The sequence below is a fragment of the Parambassis ranga genome, chromosome 14 (assembly GCF_900634625.1).
Source record: "Parambassis ranga chromosome 14, fParRan2.1, whole genome shotgun sequence".
In the NCBI taxonomy this organism is placed as follows: Eukaryota; Metazoa; Chordata; class Actinopteri; family Ambassidae; genus Parambassis; species Parambassis ranga.
In genome coordinates, this window is record NC_041034.1 from 19,898,177 (window position 1) to 19,922,687 (window position 24,511).

At 42.2% G+C, this 24,511-nt stretch overlaps 1 protein-coding gene across 4 annotated transcripts in view; it reads right to left on the minus strand.

The window, feature by feature from the left end:
* Nucleotides 1–2,874: 2,874 nt before the first annotated feature.
* amot (angiomotin) overlaps nt 2,875–24,511 on the minus strand; it is a 35,313-nt gene continuing 13,676 nt past the window's right edge. For 2 of the 4 annotated variants that reach the window (XM_028421010.1, XM_028421009.1), the window contains 12 exons: nt 15,951–16,011; nt 13,957–14,932; nt 9,097–9,646; nt 8,581–8,725; nt 7,597–7,689; nt 7,364–7,509; nt 6,690–6,839; nt 6,018–6,214; nt 5,673–5,801; nt 5,222–5,460; nt 4,822–5,076; nt 2,875–4,682 (listed from right to left, as the gene is read on the minus strand). In XM_028421010.1, the coding sequence (XP_028276811.1) occupies nt 4,549–4,682; nt 4,822–5,076; nt 5,222–5,460; nt 5,673–5,801; nt 6,018–6,214; nt 6,690–6,839; nt 7,364–7,509; nt 7,597–7,689; nt 8,581–8,725; nt 9,097–9,646; nt 13,957–14,932; nt 15,951–16,011 (3,075 nt within the window). In that variant the 3' untranslated portion in view covers nt 2,875–4,548. Of the gene's footprint in view, nt 4,683–4,821; nt 5,077–5,221; nt 5,461–5,672; nt 5,802–6,017; nt 6,215–6,689; nt 6,840–7,363; nt 7,510–7,596; nt 7,690–8,580; nt 8,726–9,096; nt 9,647–13,956; nt 14,933–15,916; nt 16,012–24,511 lie in introns of those variants that run through there. The other 2 variants (XM_028421013.1, XM_028421011.1) reach the window with 2 other exon arrangements.

Here is a 24,511-nt window from a genome sequence, read left to right on the forward strand (position 1 = left end):
CACATGCCTCACAATCTAGAGGCAGAAAAACGTCGTCAGTGACAGCTATAGAGTTCAGACTCACTATCTTCCACTGCATATACAGTATTTAATGAAGCAAATGTATTAGTATTTTAACTTATCTACTCCATTTATTGTTATTTGCTTATAAACTTCTTTTTTTGTTCTGTGAATTATGTAAACCAGCGTTCTATGTTTTTTCTGAATTAAAATCTTTTTATTAGTGTGTTTTACTTCTTACTTAAGCTTGACGATGAATGAATAGGACACAATAACCTTTGACAAACAATGAGAGGCAGTTATCAAGACAGCCCTATAAAGGAGAGGTTCTGCAGGTGCTGACCACAGACCATTGAAACTAACTAACTATAACATTTTGGCTGACATTTTGTGCTGACCACAGACCATTTCTCTGCTCTCATCCTTTCTGCCTGATGTTTGATCACTTTTGCATTTTGTCAGTGCTCTCAGCCCTAGAGGTAGCATGAGGCGGTGTCTACAACCACACAAGTTGCTCAGGTAGTGCAGCTCATCCAGGATGGCCCTTTTGGCTGATGTGCCTGAGCTCGATAGCCGTATCCGGAATGAGTGGATGAAGCCAGGGCTCTGTGATGAGCACAATGCAACATTCAGCTTTATAAGTCTTTCCAGATTGATGTGCAGCAACAGCTGCTTCTCTAACACCATTGTTTATGTCTTTCTCTCTGGTCATTGTGTTAACACACACCTGAATGTTCCAGAGCAGCAAATTTTCAGATTTGTAGAAATCAGAACAGATGATTTTTGGTTTTATTTTTGATCTCCATATGATAAAATATAACATAATAATCCAATAATTACAAATGAAACATAAATTGGCTCAACTTAAACATTTGTTTAACATGTCTCTCTAATCCAGGGGTGGGCAATTATTTTTTTGCGAGGGCCACATAGACTTCCATTAGAAAAGCAAAGGGCCACAAAAACATACAAAAACATCTGAAGCTGAAGGTTTTTATTTCACTATATGAAGTCAACACTGACCTCATACATCAGCCTGTTCTTGTTTTGTAAAATGACATTTTCTGGTAAAATAAAGGTTAAAATAAATAATGTGATATAACCACATAAATACATTAATAGCATAAATACTATAATCAGATATATGGAACTACTAAAGGCAACTAACTGATTAATAAAACAGCTTTTGATGTTATTATTCATATGTGACTATTGTCATATGACGTAGTTTATCTCAACCGCAACCGCGTTTCACCTTAAATGACCTATAATGTTTGCTGCGTTACCAGCTCTGTCTGTGCTGAGTTGGGGTGCGATGTTCCATTATCAAGAACGTTGGTCGTCTTCTCTGTGAACATATCCGCGCTTATGTGTGTACGTGTGTGTGAACGCGGACGGGAGGGAGAGAGAGAGTTGCGCGGAGTTGAATGAATGGAAAGATAGCGATATTATAAAGTCGCATTGGCGGAAAAAAGGCTCAGAATCAATGTGTGGCGGAGGGTGTTGATGATGTGAACTGGTCTGTGTGTTTACTGCTCACTCCTCTGTCCTCTGTGTGTGTCCAGGTCCACTGGTGTGTGCTGGTTGTATGTTGAAACACACTCCCGCACAGTGCAGAGCAGCACAGATGATGTAAAGATATTTTTACAGAAGAAAACCATTAGATTTAAAACTAATTTTAAAAACAATCCCAAAGCTCTGAAAGTTGGACAAGGTCTGAGCTTTTTAAGAGCAGATGACGATGTCGGCTGCAGCACCGCGGAAACATCTGAATGCGCCGTGGCGTTTCTTCTCGCTTTACCGTACATTTCAGCATAGTCGCGCAGCATTTTTAAAGTGTACACAGCGCGACTGTGTCTCTCCAAAGAGTAGATGGGATGAAGCAGTACACCAGCGTGGAAGAGACAAGGAGGGTTGGAGAGACGTTACCGGTAATGCCGTGCTGACAGCTGACTTTTGATGCCTTCTTTTTTTTTTTTATTGTGTGTACGAGTCCGCGGGCCGCATTGAAGACGCAAGCGGGCCGGATGTGGCCCGCGGGCCGTACTTTGCCCAGGTCTGCTCTAATCGGTACAAGTCTGGAGGTGGCATTCCACGACACTTGGCCTTCCCTGGTGTCAGCTCAGTGTGTGTGTGTATTTTCATGAATCATATAATGCTCCAGTTAACTGTCAAGCCTTTTCTTATTATTTATTTCTTGCCCCCAAAATATTTTCCCCAAATAGCTGACTCATGTTAACACTATAAAACAATCTTGAAATCTCATCATTCATTTATTTAACAAGAATTGCTTTTTGTGTTAATTGTGATTGTACAATGGCGCAGCATAAACCACATGAACAGACAAAAACATTGATTTGTTTACAATTCTTTGAACAACTGAGCTTTCTATGTCACACTGTGTGAAAACTGTACATTCTGAAGTGTCACAACAATTACGACTCAAATTGAATCATGTTAGAAGTGCCTTTACACTGAGTTTTACTAATAACTACTAGCCTGTGGGAGTGCCTTGGTGCAACACAAGACTATCAGGAGTCCATAATGCCATGAGGAGACACTTGCAGTTGTCATAAAATGAAAGATGTGGAATGTGGAAAGCCTTATGATTGTAAGTAACAGAAGAGCACTGTGCAAGCTTGTATGTGTGTGAATACAGAGTATCACACAGAAAGACCGTTACCATTAATTCACTTTCAGAACATTTGGATTTCACCAAAAAAAACATTAAAAAAAATTGGAAGTGGAGAGCTACAGATAAGGTTTACATGTTAAAGCACATCTAGAAGCAGTTGATGATAGGATGGGACAGGTGAGTATTAATGATACAGGTGTATATGTATGAGTCTCTGTTCAGGTGTGGTCATCCTCCTGTTAATACCTCTTACAGGGTCTATTTGGAAAAGGTCACTACAGTCACAGTCAATAACTTCCCGCCTTACATAACACCATGTGGATATGTTTACAGACTGCAATGTAGCTTAACAACTTACTAGTAATGATGAACAACAGTACAGTAGTGGTCTGGCATCGAACAAACAATAACTAATCATTATAAGGGATTTTTGGCTCAGATGAGCTGAATTAGCCGTCATGTCAGTGCATTACAAAGCTGTTGTAATAACAACAACTTTAGTGACATAATACTGCTGACCATGCTCACCAACTTTGGTCAAACATGTTTGTTTTTTTTAAATGAATATCAAGCACACTAGTCATTCAAAAATAATGTGTTAATGTTCATATACAAATGGAAACCATTTATTCCATACCCTATGTGTGGAGCTTTACATGTTCATTATCCAAGGCTTTCAACTAGGTGAAGGAAAGGATATGCATAGTTCTCTTAGCCTGACAAATGAGTGATATTTGAGGGACGCTGAAATGTCAGACTTTACATTGTTAATACAGTGACCACGGTTCGTTTTCATCCAACAACTTATACGCCAGAGACGTAAATATAAGAAAACAGGTATGAATACAAAAATGATCTACGTGGCATGTTGTGCATCAAACTAAAAAAATAAAGCTCAATCACAGTGAATTTGTTTAACTTTAATACACAAGGATTATTTTAAAGGAAATGCTAAACGTTTTGTGGCTATACTGCATGACCAGTGGTAAGAATGCAGGCTCTCACTGTCAAGTAAAAAAAAAAAATGTCCTTCATAGCATGGACACGATGTATTTTTTTTATCTGTTTGGATCAAGCATCCATCTTGGTCTGCTTCACGAAGAACTTCAGGTTCTGGTCTGCTATCCCAACATTCAATAGCATTTCAAATGTAGCAGCTTACAGAGTCCTCGACTGCACATCTGCACACAGTTTCAAACTCCTACTTAAGAAATACAAAATATTTAATTTGCATTATTTCTAAATACCAAGTGCCATGTATAACTACATTAAAAATATTACATTAATACAATACCTAATGTATAATACTTCTTTAAGTATTATACTGAAGCAAAAATAATAATAATAATAAAAATGTGTGTGTATATAGTGCAATAGATTCAACAAAAGGTAGCCAATGCATTTGGTCCAATGAAATTAACTTCCATCAGCAAGTGCCTATACACATGCAGCAGGAAAAGGGTGTGTGTGTTTTAAGTTTGATTGCATGTTGCAAAGATAATAATGTGTTAAAAAGAATGTCACTTGAAGCATACATCATATCTGAAAATGATTTCGGGCTACTCTCTCTGTTCAACATTGGTCTCCAAGGTAACCTTTAAAAGGTTTGACTTCATTCGTGAACTTTCAGGAAAACTGCAGACAATGAAAGCTGAGATGACAGACAGGTTCTGTCACACCTGTATTTTTGCTTCTGATTTCTTTAGTATTTTCAAATGTACAATGACTCCAGTTAAAAAAACGTGATGTATTTAAATGAATGCACATGTAAACATAAATGGTCTCTGGTTTCAGGTCAGCACAGTCAGAGCAGCAGATCTGGGGGCTGAGAAACAATGATCTTATTTGTCTTTGTGGTTTTTCTTCTGACATAGCTACCATCCGATCTCCTATGTAGCTGTGGTAGCATATGTTCAGATAAGGATCTCCACCATATCTGTGTCCACCTCCTGTTGAGTGGACGGGGCTGGAAGAGAAGCCTGATGGTGTGGGTGGGACTGGATGGGGAGCCTCCGCTCCATGGTAGAGGAGTGGAACACTGGTACATCTACAGAGACAGTATACAGAACAGGTTAAGATCTTTGCTTGCAAAATTAAAGGATTTTACATGTTATCCAATTTTAAATAAACAAAGATTAGTGTGATAAATAAATACTTATATAGGACTTTAGACTATGCACACACACCTGTGATCCGATCGGGGATGTAGACAGGGCTGGGGTTGGACAGGCGAGCTGGTAGCGTCATGCTTTGAAGGGCAGGAGTGCTAGGCTTGCTGCTTTCCTGACTGTGACCCTTGTCGGTCTGCGTGCAGCTGTCCCTGCTGCCTGTTTTTGAGTGGCCTGCAGTCATTGGGGTTGAAGAAAGTACTGGGGAAGGAGATGATGAAATGGACTCTGTCCTGAGAGACTCTGTACGAAACTCAGGACCCAGAAGAACCCCTGAAGAGCATGAGAAGAAATGGTCCACACAAATGGTAACAACATACAACATGCAATTTGCCACGAGTGATTTTTAACCCACAGAACAATTTTAGCATATCACATACATACATACATACATGCTGTAAAGACTACAGGTTCTTACCCAGACTGCCCTTCCAGCTAGTGTCCTTGCGTTCTTCAGTGATTGGTGAGCTACTGAGTCCAAGGCTGTGAGGCAGCAGTCCTGAGCCTCCTGAGCCAGTGTTGGAGATGGACATCAGGGACTTGGAAGGCCTCATGACAGATGGACCATCTGACTTGATGGGCTCCTTCCTGGACCGCTGGTGAAGCACCTTGATCATAGCATCTTTTTCTATGATCTGGGCATGGAGATTCTTTATTCTGGGTCAGGGAGGATCAGAAGGGAACCACAGTTATTGCAGGACAGCACCTGAGTGGTTTCTGTATGTCCTACTGTTGTCAGCTGTGGGTATGTATTCTGTATGTGTGCATGTGTGTTTTGAACCTAATGCCTAAAGACAAAAACTATCATTGGAAATTGTTTAGAATAATGTACACAGGGAGACTAAATATACATGCAGACAGTTGGATACCTGCTTTCCATATCCAGACAGCGGCGATTAGCCATGAGTATCTCCTCTTCTTCCTTCTGGATTCGAGCCTCCACTGATGTATCATAGCTGCTGCTGGGAGAGTGGCTTATCACAGCAGTGGAGGTATCCCTGCAAATCGTTCATGCACGGCTATGGTTAATGCACAGTGTTTTGAGTCAGAACTACTAGGAACATACTATATGCTTCTCAGACATTCAACATTAGCTCTTCTGACAATGAAACTCAACCAAAGTATCCTCTATAGATCGGGGTTAATATTTCTTAGAAACCTTACTATGCAGACATCAGGGTCTGACACAAGGACACGAGGACAATAAAACATACCTCTGAGTGGCAACAGATGCTGCAGCATCCAGAGCAAACTGCCTCATCACGCTTTCCTCCAGGTACTTCTGCTCCCATTTGGTCATGTCAGCCTCTAGAGCCAAGATGCGCTCCTCTTTCTCTCTTAGGTGTTCCATCAGGGCTGTGGCATTGAACTCTGATGGGACTGCACCACTGCTTTGAGATCCTCCTTGGCGCTAGTAGGATTAAAGTCAAAAGGAATAGGGGAGGCAGAGTACAGAAAGAGGAATCAAACATCTTCTGGGCCTATGAGATGAACTCATTTTAGAACAATAAGAGGCTACAGGGCTGAAGCAGTACCTTAATGCTACAACAAGCATTAACCCTGCGACCTAACTGTGGATTAGCATAACACAATGGACAGATGGATGTAACCTTTTTATTAATTTTACCGTAATGGTGTAAGTCTCTACATGACCTGATCTGGAAAAATAGTTCCAGTTGTTGGTGAAATCCCCACCTGATTATTTGCTGCATGTTGTCATGAGAGTTGAGAAGATTACAGATAGTATGGTTATAGCAAGGGAGAAAAGTTTTTTCATTATCACTATTGAGTATTTATATCATAACTCCTTGCGGGACAAATTCAGTTCCTGTATGATTGTATAAGTTTACAAGAGAAGTTTAAGCTGTAGTTAGTGAGTGTGTTACCTGCTGCATGCGCAGAGACTCCAGTTCTCTCTCCAGTCTTGTACGGAGTCGATGTTCAAGCTGTTCTCTTTTTTCACAGGCCGCCTGCAGCTGAGCTAAAGCCTGCTGCATCTTCTCCACCTTCTCCACATAAACCTGCTTCTTCTTCAGCTACACACACAAACAAACAAACACATGTGAGTTTGTTTAATTTACCCCCACACAAAAAATAACTGGACCTATCGTACACAGAAATGTAAAGACTGCATTATTAATGTAGTATTCTGAATGGGTTGTCTGCAGTGGTTATGCCGTATTCCACTATGTAATGAATGAAGATTTTCAACTGGAATATTTCATCTATTGAGATCTAGGATGTGTTATTTTAGTGTCCCCTTTATTTTATTGAGCAGTGTATATGTCTGTATTTATTATTATTATTTATTTATGCTTAAATCATTTTTGGTTCTCCATAGATGCCGAGTTTAACATTCAGTTTTCAGTGCACGCTGTTAACCTTAGGACAGCCAGACCGGTGAGACAGCACACCACAGTACAAACTTAATTAACCAACTTTATATGTTAATTCCACTACAGGAAAGGCCGGATGTTCTCTGTAATTCCAGTGGCAATATCCAGAGATTAGCGTAGCATGCCTCTGTAAGAACCAGGATCACATGCAGTAAGAATCTTACCTCTTCCTCCAGCTTCACCACTTTTGCCTGGGCATTGTTGAGCGCCTGGTCTCTTATCTCGATATGCCTCCTCTGGTCCTCCATAGTGGACCGCAGTGCAGTCAGCTCCATCTCCAGCTTCTCCTTTTCACGGAGTGTTTCTTTGTCTGAACACAAATAAGTGCATATCATATCACCGCAGCCGCCTCAAAGTGTAGTTATTTTGTGTGTGTGTGTGTGTGTGTGACACTCACTTTGTGTGAGCAGCTGCGAGATAGTTTTTCGGTTGTCCTCCGAGCCATCACACTCTTTAGCAGCAAGCTGCTTATTTGCCGTCTCCATGCGCTCTTTAAAACAACAGCACACATTGGTGACGATGATATGTATTGATGACAATCCTGATGCTGAAAAAAAATCTGAATTGTATATTATTAATAGAAAAATATCACTCTGAGATGTGCTGAGATGTGACAGCAGCATTGAACGTACACACGGTAGTAGATTAGGAACATGAATAATAACAACAAATCACTGGAGCCTGACCCCTGTTCTGGCCTTACGAAGGGCTGCCTTCTTATCTCTCCGGGCCCTCTGGGCTTCAACTGATATGGAGGAGTACCACATCCTCTCCATCCATCTTGAATTATACCATAACCTTCTTTTTCAGTGGTGCAACCATATCTCAAACTGTGTGTAATTTAGCTGCAATCCATTTCTTCAGGAGTAATACATAAATCGGCACGCTCTGTTGTGCTGATAGATGGTGCTAAAGGGAGCTTTGATGGGATTGCATCCCTGAATTTATTGGTTTAAAAGCTGTAAGTGAGTGGTCTGAAAGCAGAGGGTTTTGAGGGGCTACTAACAGGTTCTCAGTTTCTATGCTGTAAGTGAGAACCGGATGGAGGGTGTGATTATGACTGGTTCATTTACGTTGTTTCTGCATGACTGGTCCTGTTCCGGTTGGGCTGTCACGCAACAGGACAGGACCAGTCACACAGCAAAAACATTGTCATCCCATATGTATCAGGAGTTTCTGAGAAACTCAGAAGGATTTTCAGTACACGTCAGATTCCTTTACACTTTAAACCCAGCTCCACCCTGAGGCAAAAACTGGTTCATCCCAACAAATTCCCAGGGACAGACGGAGCGATGTAATCTAACAAACAACCACTACACAGAAGGATGGCACAGCACAGGAGGACAGGTCAGGATAATCTTCCAAGACAGTGCTCTCTTACCTCGGAGGTCTCTGTTAAAGTCATGTAGACGGCGCACCTCCAGCTCAAGCTTGTTCCTCATGGTTTTCTCAAGGGCCTCTCTCTTTGAGGAGGACTTGGCGAGGTTCTCGTAGGCCTCTGACACAAGCTGGATCTCAGTTTCCAACTTTGCACACACAGAAAGAGTATTTGTATTTATTCCTTTGTTGTATACTTGTTTTAACTATAGACATTAGTGAAATCTGGCCTTATAGAAAACAGCTAATAAAACAGTTAATAACACTTGTAACTTCCATGAATACTTTTTACACTACATTTAAGATATTTCTGCATAGGTTGATCGAGAGTGATCGAGAGAAAACAACTGTATTCAATGTACTAATCAACTTTAATGGTTATCCCCACTGTAAGATATATTCCCAACACTAATGACTACAGTACTCAAAAGTAAAACACTCATAACCGTGACGCCAAACTATACCAGCAGAAAGTCAAATGTAAAATCCTGAAAATACTGCACTTCTCGAACCCTTTTACCTTGTGCAGCTTTGTGACTTTCTCCCGACTAGCTTCCATCTCCTGCCTCAGAATCCGGTTCTCCTCCGTTAGCAAATCTACCATCTGATGGGCACGTGCCATCATAGTGAAGGGCTCCCCCTGCAGGTGGGAATAGGAGTGTGGCATTGGGAAATGTCCTGCCTGGATTGGCAGCTGAGGCTGAGTGTGTGGAGGTCCTTGGAAATGCTGCTGCTGCTGCTGTTGTTGCTGTTGGTGCATTTTTTGAGTAGAGCCAAAGGGGTCAGGGAAACTGTGCCCTTTCTGCGACGCCAGGTGAATGGGCCCGAAAGACTCTTGGTGGGAGCTGGTACCCTGTGGACTACGAGGTCCCATGCTGTTGAAGTGTTCTCCCTGACTCTGATGTTGCTGAGGGTGAGGATACGAAGGATGGAAGGAATGAGAGGCACTGATCATACTGCTGAGGATGGACGACTGGGTACGAGACAATGAGCCTACAGAGGTGACCGAGGAGGTAGGACTGTGCTGGTGTAGGGGCCTCATGGGCAGAACTGCACCCTCCTTGCTGGACCTGAAGAGAAAGCGGAACTTAAGTTATAGGGCTGGGTAAAGTGGATTCTCTTTTTAAAAGAACCGTATATTTCTCTGGCCATCTACTGCCTTATATTAACCGACAACTCATATTATGACAACATAAAAACAAAATCAAATAAAATATCTAAAAAAAACTAGTTCTAACTGGTGATTCTTACCATGCACCATTTTGCCCACAATGGTCCTTTAGCATACATAAATCTTTCAATGTTGAATGATATGTGCATCACATGAATCATCTGCATCATCAATATCTCTCCAAAAATGTGAGTACACTTGGGTCCAAGGGGCGCTGTGTAATGTCCCTCAATGTCATTGCAGTTAATTAGAAATAGAATAAAGACACATACTACAAATGTCAAACTGGGAAATCTTAATTTTTGAAAAGCAAGCTAGCTAACCCTATGGTTTGTTGAGAAACTGGGCTGCTCAGTCCAGTTTTGTGTCTTAACTCTTGTAGTATAGAAACATGTTGTTTACACAGCCATTGCTGTGATGAAAATACACAAAGCCTTCTTTGAAAAAGATTTGAATTTGAATGGCAGCACACGATGCTCCAAACCTGCTCCAATTCTGCATTAATGGTGCACTACAGCATTCCTGTCCTTTGAAGACTGAGATGCACCCAGTAAACACTGACAGAACAAAGCAGGTTACGATGGCTGGATCTACCTGCTGTTAACCCAATGCAAATGCATACTATGGTACCTAAAATTGATTTGATTGGTCAGAGAGCACCAGGATTGCTTTTACCACAGGAAAGAATTAATCAGCATTGTGTGGGGTGCAGAGCTTACTGCTAAGGAGTGCTCCATCATTGGTCAACATAACCTTGCAGACTCGCAGGACATCTTGTGTTTGCATTTTATTTTGGCTTTGCAGTTTCACACTATGGCAAGCAATACGAGGGGGCATGGATGGTCTTTGCCCCTCAGACATCTGGGAATTTGCACTTTTCTCTAGTAGGTAATTGATGATGCATATGTGTTATGATACTGTGTTTATATCTCTAGACATAGTCAGCTGTGTGGTAGGTCACACACATGTCTTTTAATTAATCTTGATGAAGCATGTTTATTATTGACTTCATCTGATAATCACACAGCTCAATTTTGATAAAACCAAGTGATGTTTTGTGATCGGTCAATAAATCCTTTAGTATGATCACAGTTCATGAGCTCAGAAAATAACATGAGCACCTTTCCATATGATCTCATTACTGGTTTGTAAAACAGTGCAGACAGATCCTGTTGGGCCTGTTTCCATCCAGTAGCACGCTAGTCTTTCTTTTATCTGAGCTACCCCAATTCAATGAATGAATGCCACAAAATTTTAGTCATAGCACAGGACAAGCTGGGACATGATCCGCTTGATGTTGTTGAAGTTTCTTTGACTGTTAAAGACAGGAATGTTTGCTCTGCATAAAACCCGTCAGTGCTTTTCTACCACACCAAAAAAACAGGTCAGTGTTAGTAATCAAGCAAACAGCAAGTGAGCCTATAAAAAAAACACATTCTTTTGACACACACACCATCGTGTCAAATATCAGGCTTGTTTTCAGCACAAATAATATAGTTCTGGATTTCACTGACACTCACATGTTAACATATTTGAGAAATATAACAAACCTAACAAACTCTCTAGAAGTGTCCCTTAAAAAAACAAAAACAAACCAAACTAATGTGCGTAATTTGATACAGAAAAGTTTAAAAGTGGCTACAATAATCTGATGTCACTGAGTGAATGTCACTGAGATGCAGGGATTTGTTGTCTAATAGCATAATAATTCAATCTGCACTAAAGCAGAATCTAGGCTAGGAGATGATGAAGCACTTAAAAGTAAATCATTCTGAGCAATAGAGTAAGATTTCATTGACTGTAACCCTTTTGTCCATATGTTCTTCTGTCTGTTAGTTTAAATTTTTCAATCCCCTCTGCTAACTATCATGTCCATCGAAGCACAGGCCAAGAAGCAGGAGTGGCAGCGATCTATCGTATTTTACAATCAACATCGTCTCTAGATGTTTTATAGAAACCAACAGCCTGAACCCCCGAGCAAGGAGGAAACCTTGAACAGGACCCGACTCATGAGGGAGAACATTCCTGCTGACAGTCGGCCGGGTGAAGGGAGAAGAAGAGGTAGACAGGACAGAGAGGATGAAAAAGAGAGAGAGAGAGGAACAAACATCATACATGGCAGGTTGTTGTAATGCTAAAAAAAACTATGTATTGTGTTAATTTGTTTTTTAGCGGATATGTTGTTCAACTTAATTATACTAGCACTACATGGAAAATGACAGACGGGTGTTGACAGTAGACACTGGATTTGTCAGAGGGCTGGATGCCGTTCAGCATGTTGATCTGGACGGAGAGAGACCTGCAGAATGATACAGAGAGAGAGAGAAAGAGAGAGAGGGAGGGGGGAGAGAGAGAGACAGACAAAACTACAAGGAAGACTGGAAACACAGTGACGTAAAATACTCATGAATATGGGTCAGCCTGATGAGAGGAGAGGAGGTGGGGGAATAGAGATGGTGGATCATGTTTGTGTCCCCCAGCAGTGTAGGCCTATAGCAGCATAGTTAAAGGCTTAAGTGTAACCGTTAGTCCGTGCTAATGTACCTGTAGCTGTGGCCATATCAAAAAGTGACTATAACTATACCTATTAGTCCTACACACTGACAATTCTCTTCTTAAAGGTGGAGGTGGTGTCTGCCTCTTTAACCCAGATTAGTAACTGGTTCCATAGTAGCAGTGCCTGGATTTTACTGGAAGTCAGTAAAGAGAAGGTAAAGGGAGACAGGAGAGATATGATCCCTTTTGCTGATTCCTGTCAGAACTCTGACTGCTGCGTTCTGGATCTGCAGCAGGCTATTAAGGAAGTAAATGGGACATCCTGATAATAATGACTTACAGTAGTCCAGTCTAGAAGTGGACTACTGTATTCCCCTACCGCCTCTCCTCTACTTTCCCTCCTCTCGTCATTCTCATCAGGCCGACGTTCCATAATTTTACATCACTGTCCAGTCTTCCTTGTAGTTTTCTCTCTCTGTATCTTTCTGCAGGTCTCTCTCCCTCCAGATCCACATGCTGACCTTCTTCTGCTTCACCTGGCCGACTGTCAGCAGGAAGGTTCTCCCTCATGAGTCGGGTCCTGTTCAAGGTTTCTTCCTGTAAAAAGGAGTTTTTTCTTGCCACTGTCTGCTTGCTAGGGGGTTCGGCCTCTGGGTTTCTATAAAACAACCTAGAGACAACCTTGATTGTGAAAGGTGCATAAATAGAACAGAATTGAATTAAATTGGATCTGAAGACATCTGCAGTTAAGGTTAATCTTAATGATGAACCACCTTAATTATATCATCTAATATGGCCTACGTCAGACAGATGATCAAAGTCCCATTAACTGTTGTAACACTAAGATTGTCATTCAAATCCAGATATCTATCCATCATTATCCACATATCTGTGGTCAGGTCGGCAGCTGCCTAAACTGGGAAGCCCAGACCTCCTTTTTCCAAGCCACCTCCTCTGCTCCTAGTACACCAAAGCCTGTCAAGACATACAGTATGATCTATCTAGCATGCTCTGGGGCATCCCTAGGGCTTCCTCCCAGTTGAACATACCCAAAAAACATCTTACCAGGGAGGTCATCCTCACAACTCATACAACTACATCTGGCTGGAGCAGTGGCTCCACTAAGCACTTTCTAGAGGATCAAGCACAACTCATGGCCATGGGTAATAGTAACAACAGAGATCAACTGGTAAATCAAGAGCCTTATCTTTTGGCTATGCTCCCCATTGACTACAACACCTGGAGCAGAGCCTGCATCACTGCAGACACTGCACCCTTCTGCCAGTTACAGCTCCATTCTGGGCCAGGAAAAATCCTGAACAAAGGGTGGCAATTCACTGAGGTAATCACAGAAGGCACTGAAGGATCTTATCCCATCAACTGCAGTACTCAATATATTGGGTAACTTTGATCTCCAGGACCTAAGATCAACAATGAATACATACAGGATTCTGCAGTGACGTCACTGCATGGGTAAGTATCATATTGTTCAAACTCAGGCTACACAGTTTATCACAGCATCTGTGGATGAAGTAAAAACACAAGCATGCAAAGAAAGAAAAACAGAAACAAGATTCATCAACACCGCCACAGTTTGGACACATCACTGTGCCACGTTATCCTGACTATCATGTGTCAGCTGTTCATTTACACATCCATAAAATAACACAAAACTATGTGTGTTGCTGAAGGGGTATGAGCTGTATTCCTTACCTGAATGAGCCGTACTCAGGTGGGGGCTGGTATCGAACATGAGGCACCTCCCTTGAGTGTTCCCTCCCTCTCTGTTCTTGGTAAAACTGAACTCCAGGTTCTGGCTGCTTGGATGGGGAACCCATTCCTTTGAAAGGGTAGTCCGGTGGTGGGCCACGATGTTGTGGTTTGTAGTAGTCACCAGGTGGCCCTGCAGGGGGCACCTGAGGGGAGAGTGGGGCACTGGTGACAGGAGCATGGGCCTTTACACCACTGGTGGCCAGAGAGAGCTGCATAAGTCGCTCACTGAGAGACCGAACATGTCCTTGCTTCAGATCCTTCAGTCCATCATCCTGGTGCACTTTTCCGCTGCCACTGACTCGCTGCACTGTGGGGCGACCTTCAGTGCGCACCTTGGCACTGCTCACCCCAGTGACATAGAAGGTAGGACCCACAGCAGCAGAGAGAGGAGGCTGCTGGGGCTGGTTCTGCTGCTGAGACTGGAGAGGAGGACCATGTCCACGATAGAACTGTGACTGCACTTTGGCCTCGTCATAAGAAGGAAGGTCATCTAGCCCTTGGCTGTTCCCACCACCTCCAGTGCCTAAACCTCCTGCCCCTCCACTGTTACTACTCCCTCCCCCTACTCTTGTGGAAGCAAGCTTCTCCAGTCCATTCTCTGTCTGTAGCTCCTGTCCCTGGGGTTCTTGTCGGGCAAGGTGAGGAGCCATGGAATGATCGTCAGAGCTACCTACTTGCCCCTGTACAGAGTAACCACCTCCGCTTCCCCCTCCCGCTCCTCCGCCTGCTGCTTGTTGCTGCTGTTGCAGCACATAATTACGGTTCATCTGCTCCTGCAGAAGGCGCTGCAGGACGGTGCTGCCACCTCCTCCATTGTTGCTGCTGCATTGTGACTCCTCACCCGCAGCCCTCATCTCTACTTCACGTTGGCTACACACCTCATGGAAGGACAAACTCCGTCCACGGTCTATACTCCCTAAAGTGAGGAAAAGAAGAAAAAAGTGGAAAAAATGAGAAATGAGGAGACTGAACCAGAGAATGGGCATCAACATACAACAAGGTGAAAAAGGGCAGAAGAAAAAAATTACAAAAACAAAAAAAAAACATTGAAGTTAAAGATTCATGAGGGCCATCCACCACCAGCTCCCCACACACAAAATCATGGAAGTACACCACACCACGGCAAACACCATTAACCAAAGAATGAAAACATTTAAGGATTGTTGTCATTTATGTTGCCTCCTGTGAGGAAAAGCTTATTAAGCAGCAGGCAACAGTTAATGTAAAAAGACTGTGGTAAACCGTGGATCAATCGGGCATTGAACGACTTGACTTGAAACCACATGCCTCTAAGTGACTGTGCTTCCTCACAAAAAACTGGTCCAAACTATTGTTGTGCGGACTCATGCATGTATCTTGCAGCTGGTGGGGCGGACTGGTGTGTGCAATATTGATCTTCATATAACAACCCATGGATTTGACTAAAGTAAAAATGCTTACAGTGCAAAAAATGATCTTTCTGTTCCTGACAGTAATGAAATCACTGCTTTCTGTCCTGCTGCATGGACTTAAGGGATTACTAGCTTTTGAACAAAGAGCCCACCCTTGAGGTTAGTGGCTCCATTTCAAGCTTTCAAAGAGAGAGAGAGAGGGAAAAAAAGTCATGAGAAATTCCTAACGTCCCCAAACAAATTTCCACACCAAAAACAGAGGTTAGGAAATTATGTCTGACAATGTTAAGCATTAAAAGACAGAGGTATTTGTTAAAACAGTTAAAACATCCAATGCTGTCAAAGTTGAAACCACCTGGGATTACTGTAAAAGTCCAAGGTGTGACTCAGAAGGTCCATTCTCATGCCTTAAAATATGTCTATGTTTAGAGGGGTCATGCCATAGCTGGATTTATGCTTAGTGTGGTTTCTTCTGACAACATTGTTTGTTTAACTCCACTGTTTTTTACCTTTTTCCAACAGAGTAAAGAAAGAAATTATTACATCTAGTGCTTTCTGTTATCCTTCTCATTCTCAACGAGGAAGAGTCTTTCTTCCGAAACATCTGTAGGCACATAAAATTTGAGACAAAAGAAAAAGTATTAGCTTTGGTGGAATGTCTGCAAGTGGATCATTCTCTTCTCAGACAGAAGAGAGTATAATGGGGCTGGATAGTAGAGAGTCAAGATGCACAAAAGCCAATTTCCAACTCCAAACAAAATACAGATCAAGAAAGAAATCAATGCTGCAATTCATTTTTTATGAGAACTTATGTCCACACATAATTTCCGATTGAGTAGGTATGCAGATAAATTGCAAATATAGATCTCGTGGAACTTTTTCTGATAATAAAATCTGTTCCCTGTCCTTCATCTCATGGAACGGACAGGAAAGCATAGAGGCAGCTCCTCTTAATGTTACTTCCTTTAGCAGTCTTTGTTGAATTCCTACCACCGCAGACATGTTAAGAAAAGTGGTTGTGACAGTTAGAGCATGGGACATCACATTACTGGAGCTCATTAATTCTATGAATCACTTCTTTTTTTCCTTTTTTTTATTTATTTTTTGGGCGACAGTGTTACTGTTTCCTTACAGCAAACAAGGTTCATTCTTCAAACCTGTATGTAGTTTTCCTGGGTTCTCGCTGGACACTCAACAAACGTATAACAGACAGAAATAAAAATGTTACTGTTAACATGCAGTATTTCCTCAGTCTGTGCACAAAAAAAAACAATATTAGGGTGTAACCAGTGAGGGAGAGGATCAGGCAGCCAGGACACAGCCAAAAAGCCTCTCTAACTTATTGGGAGAAAAAAAAAGAAAAAACTATTCAGTGTTAACCATGATTTTAATGTTTTTATTTGTCTTCCTATACTTTCTCATAAAAAGGAGGCTTTGGTCCACAGCGTGTGTGCTATGCTGTCATGCTGAGTGTGATAATATGACAGACTAATGTACCCTCTCTAAACCTTACTCATTAAAATTCAACCATTTGAAAGCAGTCCTATTAGTTTTGTCCAAAATGACTATTTTTTACTAGCCTTGGCTTTCTTATGAGTAAGGAGGGCATTCCCACAGGGTTTTCAAGCAGTTTGATTAAAGGCCCAGCAAACTAAAGTACAAATGGCATATTCGAAGTATTTATTCTAGTTATGCTGCTGTGTATCAGCATCAGGCTGTTTGCTGTTGGCAGGTGTGTGAACACTTCAGGGACCCTGCTGCAGTAGCACTAGCACTTTGTCCACTGTTATCCACCTGAGTTTAAGCTGCTTGAAAAATTCTCCTCATAACCAACATCTAATATTTCCCGACAACTTCACCATTATAGCCCCTGCTGCTTGTTGGCTAGCCATCACATTTCAGCTTTGTAACTTTCATGGACATTTACACATCACCACCACCTGACTGTAGCAAGGTAGAAACATGTGCAAATATTCATTTATGTTTCAAAAGTTGCTTTTACTCAGTTACATTGTTCCTGAAAGCACATCATCCTTCTCTCATGAGAGAAATTACGTTTTTCACTTACACAATAATCACTATTTATTAGCGACTGTGTACACTAGAAACTCAGAGTGTCCCTGTTGAACGCTGGATGGCAAGAGGGAGGACAGACAGCAGATGTGTCCTTCAACAGGATTACAATTAAAAGATACTAATAAAAAGCTAAGATGGGTTGCAAATTCTACTTAATCTTACTTAAACTTACTTAAGAAACGACCTAGTTCTGCATGTGAGAAACACAGTCTGACACAGTCACAGCAAAGGTGAGTCATGTGGTTCACAGTAGCAGCTACAGCCAGCAGCCAACTGCTGCTGAGTAAGTGATGAAAGTTGAAAAAAAAAAGTGTTACTGGCAGCTTTATGTGATTTCTTAACTAGTTGGACAAGTTGAAACACATTTTTCACTCTCTCATAATGTTATTCTAACATTTCAATATAATAAAGTACTACAATTACCGATGGTATCAGTCCAAATGTAAAGGAAATTTGATGATCTTTGCGTCTCTCTGCTGTAGCCAGTGAGGGGCTGCACAAGGTCTTGCATTTTGGATTATTGTCATAGTGAAAATGTAAGTGCATCCCCATGCACAGCTTCCAGGCTGATGAATACACTAAAAAGTAGTTCTCCAATATTTATTTTGCCTCTGTCTCAACAGAACCCCTGATGTTCTACTTGTGTATTTAAGTTTGGAAAAACAAGTTCCTTCAAGGTCCCTGCGATGTAGAGGCCTCCCATTCTCATGTGGAAAATATGTGAATGTGAAAGAAAACCTCATACACATTAGAGACAGAGGCAAAAAGTGGCTGTGACTCAGAGCCTAGAAATGCCTGTCAGTGTTCCACTGCTTCTCTGTGATGTAAACACTCCTCATTCCATTTTCATCACTTGGCCTCGCGAAGAGTTTCAATTCAATTGTATGCGCTATGCGGGGTCTTTCTCTCTGATAAAAACTGTCACAAGGTGTTTTAACAGGTGACGAACAAATGCCCCTTTTTTAGCTCTGTATAAAGTGGTTCCTGTTTTATTTTGAAAGTGTAGTTTCCTTGTGTGTCTTCCTCTTGTTTTCCCTCCAGTGTGTTTACATGCTTCGCTTTTATTGTTCCCACATGTGTCTTGTTAACCCGTGTGTATTTAAGTCTTGTGCTCCCCTGTGACTTTGTCAGTTCATCCTGCGTTCCTGCCCTGTGTTCGTTCATGTGATGTCACCCCTGTGTTCTCCAGTTCCTCCAGTGTTGTGCAGCTTGCTTCAGTTTAGTTTATCAAACATAATGTTCAGATCTTTTCATCTTTTGTTAGTTGATCTTTTTTTTTTTTAAATTTAAAATTTTTGGTTTTGGCTTTATCTTCACTATAGCTCTTTTTTTGTTTAGGCTTATCTGAGAGCCTCAGGAAGAGCAAACAGGTGTTGCCTGCCAACCTTGAGGACATGTTGGACTATAAGCTTGGCTCCTCCCCCAGTTTAGGACATATTTTTCAAGAACTTGTCTGGCCACCAAGCCTTCCTTGACATCCAGCCAAGGTTTCTGCAAAGGTTCCCGCCTGTATTCTAGGTCCACTCCCAGCACCAGTCCAAGTGCAGGCCTCTGTTGCAGTCTAAGCTCCGATTGCAGTCCAAGCTCCTGTGACTATGGACCTAGCTGGGGTTTCCAACTCTTGTTTGCATGAGTCTGGTCCTTATCTTCACTGGAGCCACCTGGGGTCAGCACTTCATCTGTTCGTGAGCCAGCTGGTGGTCTGGAGTCTTCCAAGGAATTAGCTGGGGTCAGTGCTTCATCTGTATGTTAGTCAGCTGGCTCCCCTTGACGCCGCCAGTATACGAGCGCCTAGTTCCAGAAGCGTCGCCACCATTTCCGGTTGTCCAGACCCTGCAGAGTCCTTGCCTCATTAAACGGGGCTCTAAGAGCACCTTCTTTCACCACCGTAATATTGCTAAGATCAGGAGCATCCTCTCTCAAAGTGATGCTGAAAAGCCCGTCCGTGCTTTTGTTACTTCTAGGCTGGACTACTGCAACTCACTATTATCAGGATTACTGCATTAACAGCCTGCAGCTGATCCAGAACGCAGCAGCAAGAGTTCTGACAGGAATCAGCAATTCTAGCTTCTCTTCACTGGCTTCCAGTAAAAGTCAGAAAAGCTTTTAAATTCTCCTGCTTTCATACTAGGTTGTATGGACTAGCTCTGTTATACTGTAGCTGCAGGATCTAATAGTACCATAACCTAATAGAACACTCAGATCTCAGAGTGCAGGTTTACTTGTAGTTCCTAGAATTTAACTATTAGCTATCAGGCACCGCTACTATGGAACCAGTTACCAATCTGGGTTAAAAAGGCAGGTACCACCTCGGGCAGCACAGGCCTATAGCAGCTATGCTGCCAGAGGACACAAACATGGTCCACTAAGCATTTCCTCCACCTCCTCTCCTCTTTTCCTCTCATCAGGTCCATATTCATAATCCAGGAATTTATGTCACTAACTGGGTGTCCAGTCTTTGTTATGGTTTTGTCTCTCTCTCTCTCTCTCTCTCTCATTTAGCATGTAGGGATGGAATGGTTCACAAAATTCACGGTTCTGAGGTCACAGTTTTTGGTTTGGTTCAGTTTACATAGTTGAGGTTTTTCCTACTTTTTAAATACCATAGATCAGCAATACATATATAGCCTAATTAGCCAACATTTACCATAATTAGGAATCAGTTATTACACTGTGTTGCTGCTGTTGCTCACTGTTAGTGCTTTAGAGAGATGCTCCAGTGTTGCCAACTCCTCAGTAAGAAAGATAGCTATTGGCTGTCCCACTAAATGATTGCATTTATTGCATGTTTTGCATAATTGAAAGTGTTGAAACTACCACTTTTACTTTATTTAATTTGTTTGTTTTTTTTTAAATTTGCCATTGAAATATACTTTATCCATCCCACTCTGTAAGCCCTGATGGGACCAGTGGCAGCTTTGTGCACAATTGGACGCAGAGTGGTGTGGGTTTCCTCTCTGATCTGACTGCAGCTGAGACTGCATGAAGCTGCTATGAGACTGCCCACCTGTGAGTGCTTTGGGCTGGGGGAGGAGATTTGTCACTAGTCACTTTTGAAATAAAAAGATTTGGAAAGTCGCCAGATTTAGCAAGAGAGTTGCCAAGTTGGCAAAACTTGTCTCCGTGCCAGTAGGAAAAAATGCCTCTATGCATTACTTGCTGCACATGTCCTGAACCAAACAAAACACACTTCCCAAACCATGACACGTGTACTGAACAGGATCTTTTTCCCTGAACCTTCCCATGCTTATAAATGACCATGATATTACTGTGCTTGATTGGCCAGCAAACTCACCAGACCTGAACCCCATAGATATCTAAGGGTTTTGTCAAAAGGGACATGGGAGACACCAGATCCAAAAACGCAGACGAGCTGAAGGCCTATGCAACCTGGGCTTCTATAGCCCCTCAGCAGTGCCACTGTGCCTCCATGCTACACTGCACTGATGCAGTAATTCATGCAAAAAGAACCCAAACACTGAGTGTACACACATGAATATCTTTCAGAAGGTCAATATTTCTGTATTAAAACTCCTTTTTATACTGGTATAATTATAATATTCTATTTTTTAGATTGAGCCACTATCATCAGAATAAAGAAACACATGCCTGAACTATTTCACTCTGTATGTACTCAATCTGCATGATATAGGAGTTTTGAGGAGAATCTAAGCTCCTACCTCACAAGCATCTTTGAAATTAGATCTTCTTATTTTGGCTTTGGTATGATAGAAGTACGTTATGAAAGTTAACTGGAATTTGGTCACACAACAGTATGCATGATGCATTTATTAAGATTATGTGCAAGCTTACAGTGCTGCTTGAAGGTTTGTGAACCCTGTAGAATTTACTATACTTTTGCATAAATGTGACACCCAACATCAGCTGATTCTACAAACTTTCAAGCAGCATTGTATGTTGGAGTGAATAAAGCATGTGAGAATGTGTATATCTGATAGTGAGATCTTCAATCTTAAGTATCAGTTGTTACAGTTGTTTTTTCAGGTGGTAATTTTGAAGTTATTTATATTAGTATTATATTAGTTATTTATTATAAGCATGCTTTTGTAAATGGGCCAGGCAACTTTACGTTACAGTACATGGCATCAGGAAAAAAGAGGACTACATCAAAATTCTGAAACAGAACATCAGATAATCTGCAGAAAAACTTTGCATGGGGATACAACAGACCTTCAAACATGACAACCACCCAAAACACACAGCCAGAGTCCAGACCTGAACACAACTGAACATTTTTGCAAAGAACTAAAGACCAGAACCTTGAGATCTATGCAAAAGAAGAGTGGTCCAAACTTCCAGTGAATATAATCAGAAAAAGAGTTTGACTTTGTCACTAATTATTGAGAGAGTATGAATAATTTTGGGCATGGTTCTTTTTGGCAAAACGTTAAATAATAATACACTGCTCAAAACATAAAGGGAACACTTAAACAACACAATGTAACTCCAGGTCAGTCACTCTTCTGTGAAATCAGCCTGTCCAGTTAGGATCAACACTGATTGTGAATCAGTTTCAGCTGCTGTTGTGCAAATGGAACAGACAACAGGTGGAAATGAGAGGCAGTGATCAAGACAGCCCTATAAAGGAGAGGTTCTGCAGGTGCTGACCACAGACCATTTCTCTGCTCTCATCCTTTCTGCCTGATGTTTGTTTTTTGCATTTTGTCAGTGCTCTCACCCCTAGAGGTAGCATGAGGCGGTGTCTACGACCACACAAGTTGCTCAGCTAGTGCATCTCATCCAGGATGGAACATCAATGAGAGCTGTGGCAAGAAGGTTTGCTGTGTCTGTCAGCAGTGTCCAGAGCATGGAGGAGATACCAGGAGACAGGCCAGTACACCAGGAGACCTGGAGGAGGCCGTAGGAGGGCAACAACCCAGCAGCAGTTACCTTCTCCTTTGTGTAAGGAGGAGCAGGAGGAGCACTGCCAGAGTCCTGCAACATGACCTGCAGCAGCCACTAACATGCATGTTTCTGCTCAAACTGTCAGTAACAGATGTCCACAAGTGGGGCTTGTGCTTACAGCCCAACACCATGCAGGGAGATTTGCTTTTGCCAGAGAAAACCAAGGTTCACACTGAGCATGTGACAGACGTGACGCCATGGAGAACGTTCTGCTGCTGCTACATCCTCCAGCATGACCGGTTTGGTAGTGGCCCTCCATGTGCTAGCCAGAGGTACCCTGACTGCCATTAGGTACCAGGATGAGATCCTCAGACCCATTGTGACACCAGTGGAGTACAGTGGGCCCTGGGTTCCTTCTGATGCATGACAATGCTAGGCCTCATGTGGCTGAAGTGTGTCATGATGAAGGCATTGATGCTATGGACTGGCCTGCCCATTCTCCAGACCTGAATCCAACCCAGCACATCTGGGACATCATGTCTCGTTCCATCCACCATGTTGCACCACAGACTGTCCAGGAGTTGACTGATGCTTTAATCCAGGTCTGGGAGGAGATCCCTCAGGAGAACATCCACCGCCTCATCAGGAGCATGACCAGGCATTGTAGGGAGGTCATACAGGGACGTGTAGGCCACACACACAACTGAGCCTCATTCTGACTTGTCTTAAGGAATTTCCACTCAAGTGGGATCAGCCTGTGATGTGATTTTCCACTTTTATTTTGAGTATGGTTCCAAATCCAGACCTCCATGGGTTAATAATTTTGATTTACACTGATTTTTATGTTAATTATAATAAACATGTTTCTACAAGGTCTTACAGTCTTTTGTCACTTGCATTAACTGAGTAGAAATTAATTTCATCTCAGTTTGGCCAGCGTATGAATCATTTTGGGCTCAACTGTATATTGTTGTGATTTTTTTCAGGGTGGTAGAAAGAAGCTGTGAGAGTCTGAGCTCCCATCACTGCTGCAGTACAGTCCTCCACAGCATCCAGCTGTCTGTCCAGTTTGATGATGGTCCAAAAACTTGCGTGTTGTTTAAAGATCTTGTATTAACGGTGAGAGATCTCACTCCTTCGGTCATTCACGCCACTACATACACACAAACATACAATGATGCTGTCCTTTAAGCTGGACAAGTTCTCCGTCTGCTGTCTGTTAGAATCTGGGCTCACCTTACATTGATTGACATTGTTGCTGCATGCGTTACCAAGCAGCCTACTATCTATTCATTTTAATCCTGGCGACTTAGGGAGTTTTCATTGTGTAGATAATGACATCAATTGCACAATAAATACCATCTAAATCCCTCTAATTCATACATAATACATAAATACAATGTGATATATGTTGCCCTGTGATTGATGGTGACCTGTCCAGGGTGTACTCCGCCTCTCACTGTAGATAGCTGGGATATCTAGGACCAAAGCAGGTTCAGATGATGGATGGATGGATGTGATATACACTCAACAAAAATATAAACGCAACACTTTTGTTTTTGCCCCCATGTTTCATGAGATGGACTTGAAGATCTAAACTTCATTCCAGATACACAATATTACCATTCCTCTCAAACATTGTTCACAAATCTGTCTAAATGTGTGATAGTGAGCACTTCTGCTTTGCTGAGATAATCCATCCCACCTCACAGGTGTGCCACATCAAGATGCTGATCTGACATCATGATTAGTGCACAGGTGTACCTCAAACTGCCCACAATAAAAGGCCACCCTGAAATGTGCATTTTGTTTCTGCTTTATTGGCGGTCTGGGGACTTTATAGGGGATAGAGTTTATCAGATTGTCTATTGTGGCCTGTGGAATGTTGGTCCACTCCTCTTCAATGGCTGTGCGAAGTTGCTGGATATTAGTGGGAACTGGTGCACGCTGTCGTATACGCCGGTCAAGCACATCCCAAACATGTTCAATGGGTGACATGTCCGGTGAGTATGCTGGCCATGCAAGAACTGGGACATTTTCAGCTTCCAAGAATTGTGTACAGATCCTTGCAACATGGGGCCGTGCATTATCTTGCTGAAACATGAGGTGATGTTCATGGATGTATGGCACAACAATGAGCCTCAGGATCTCATCACGGTATC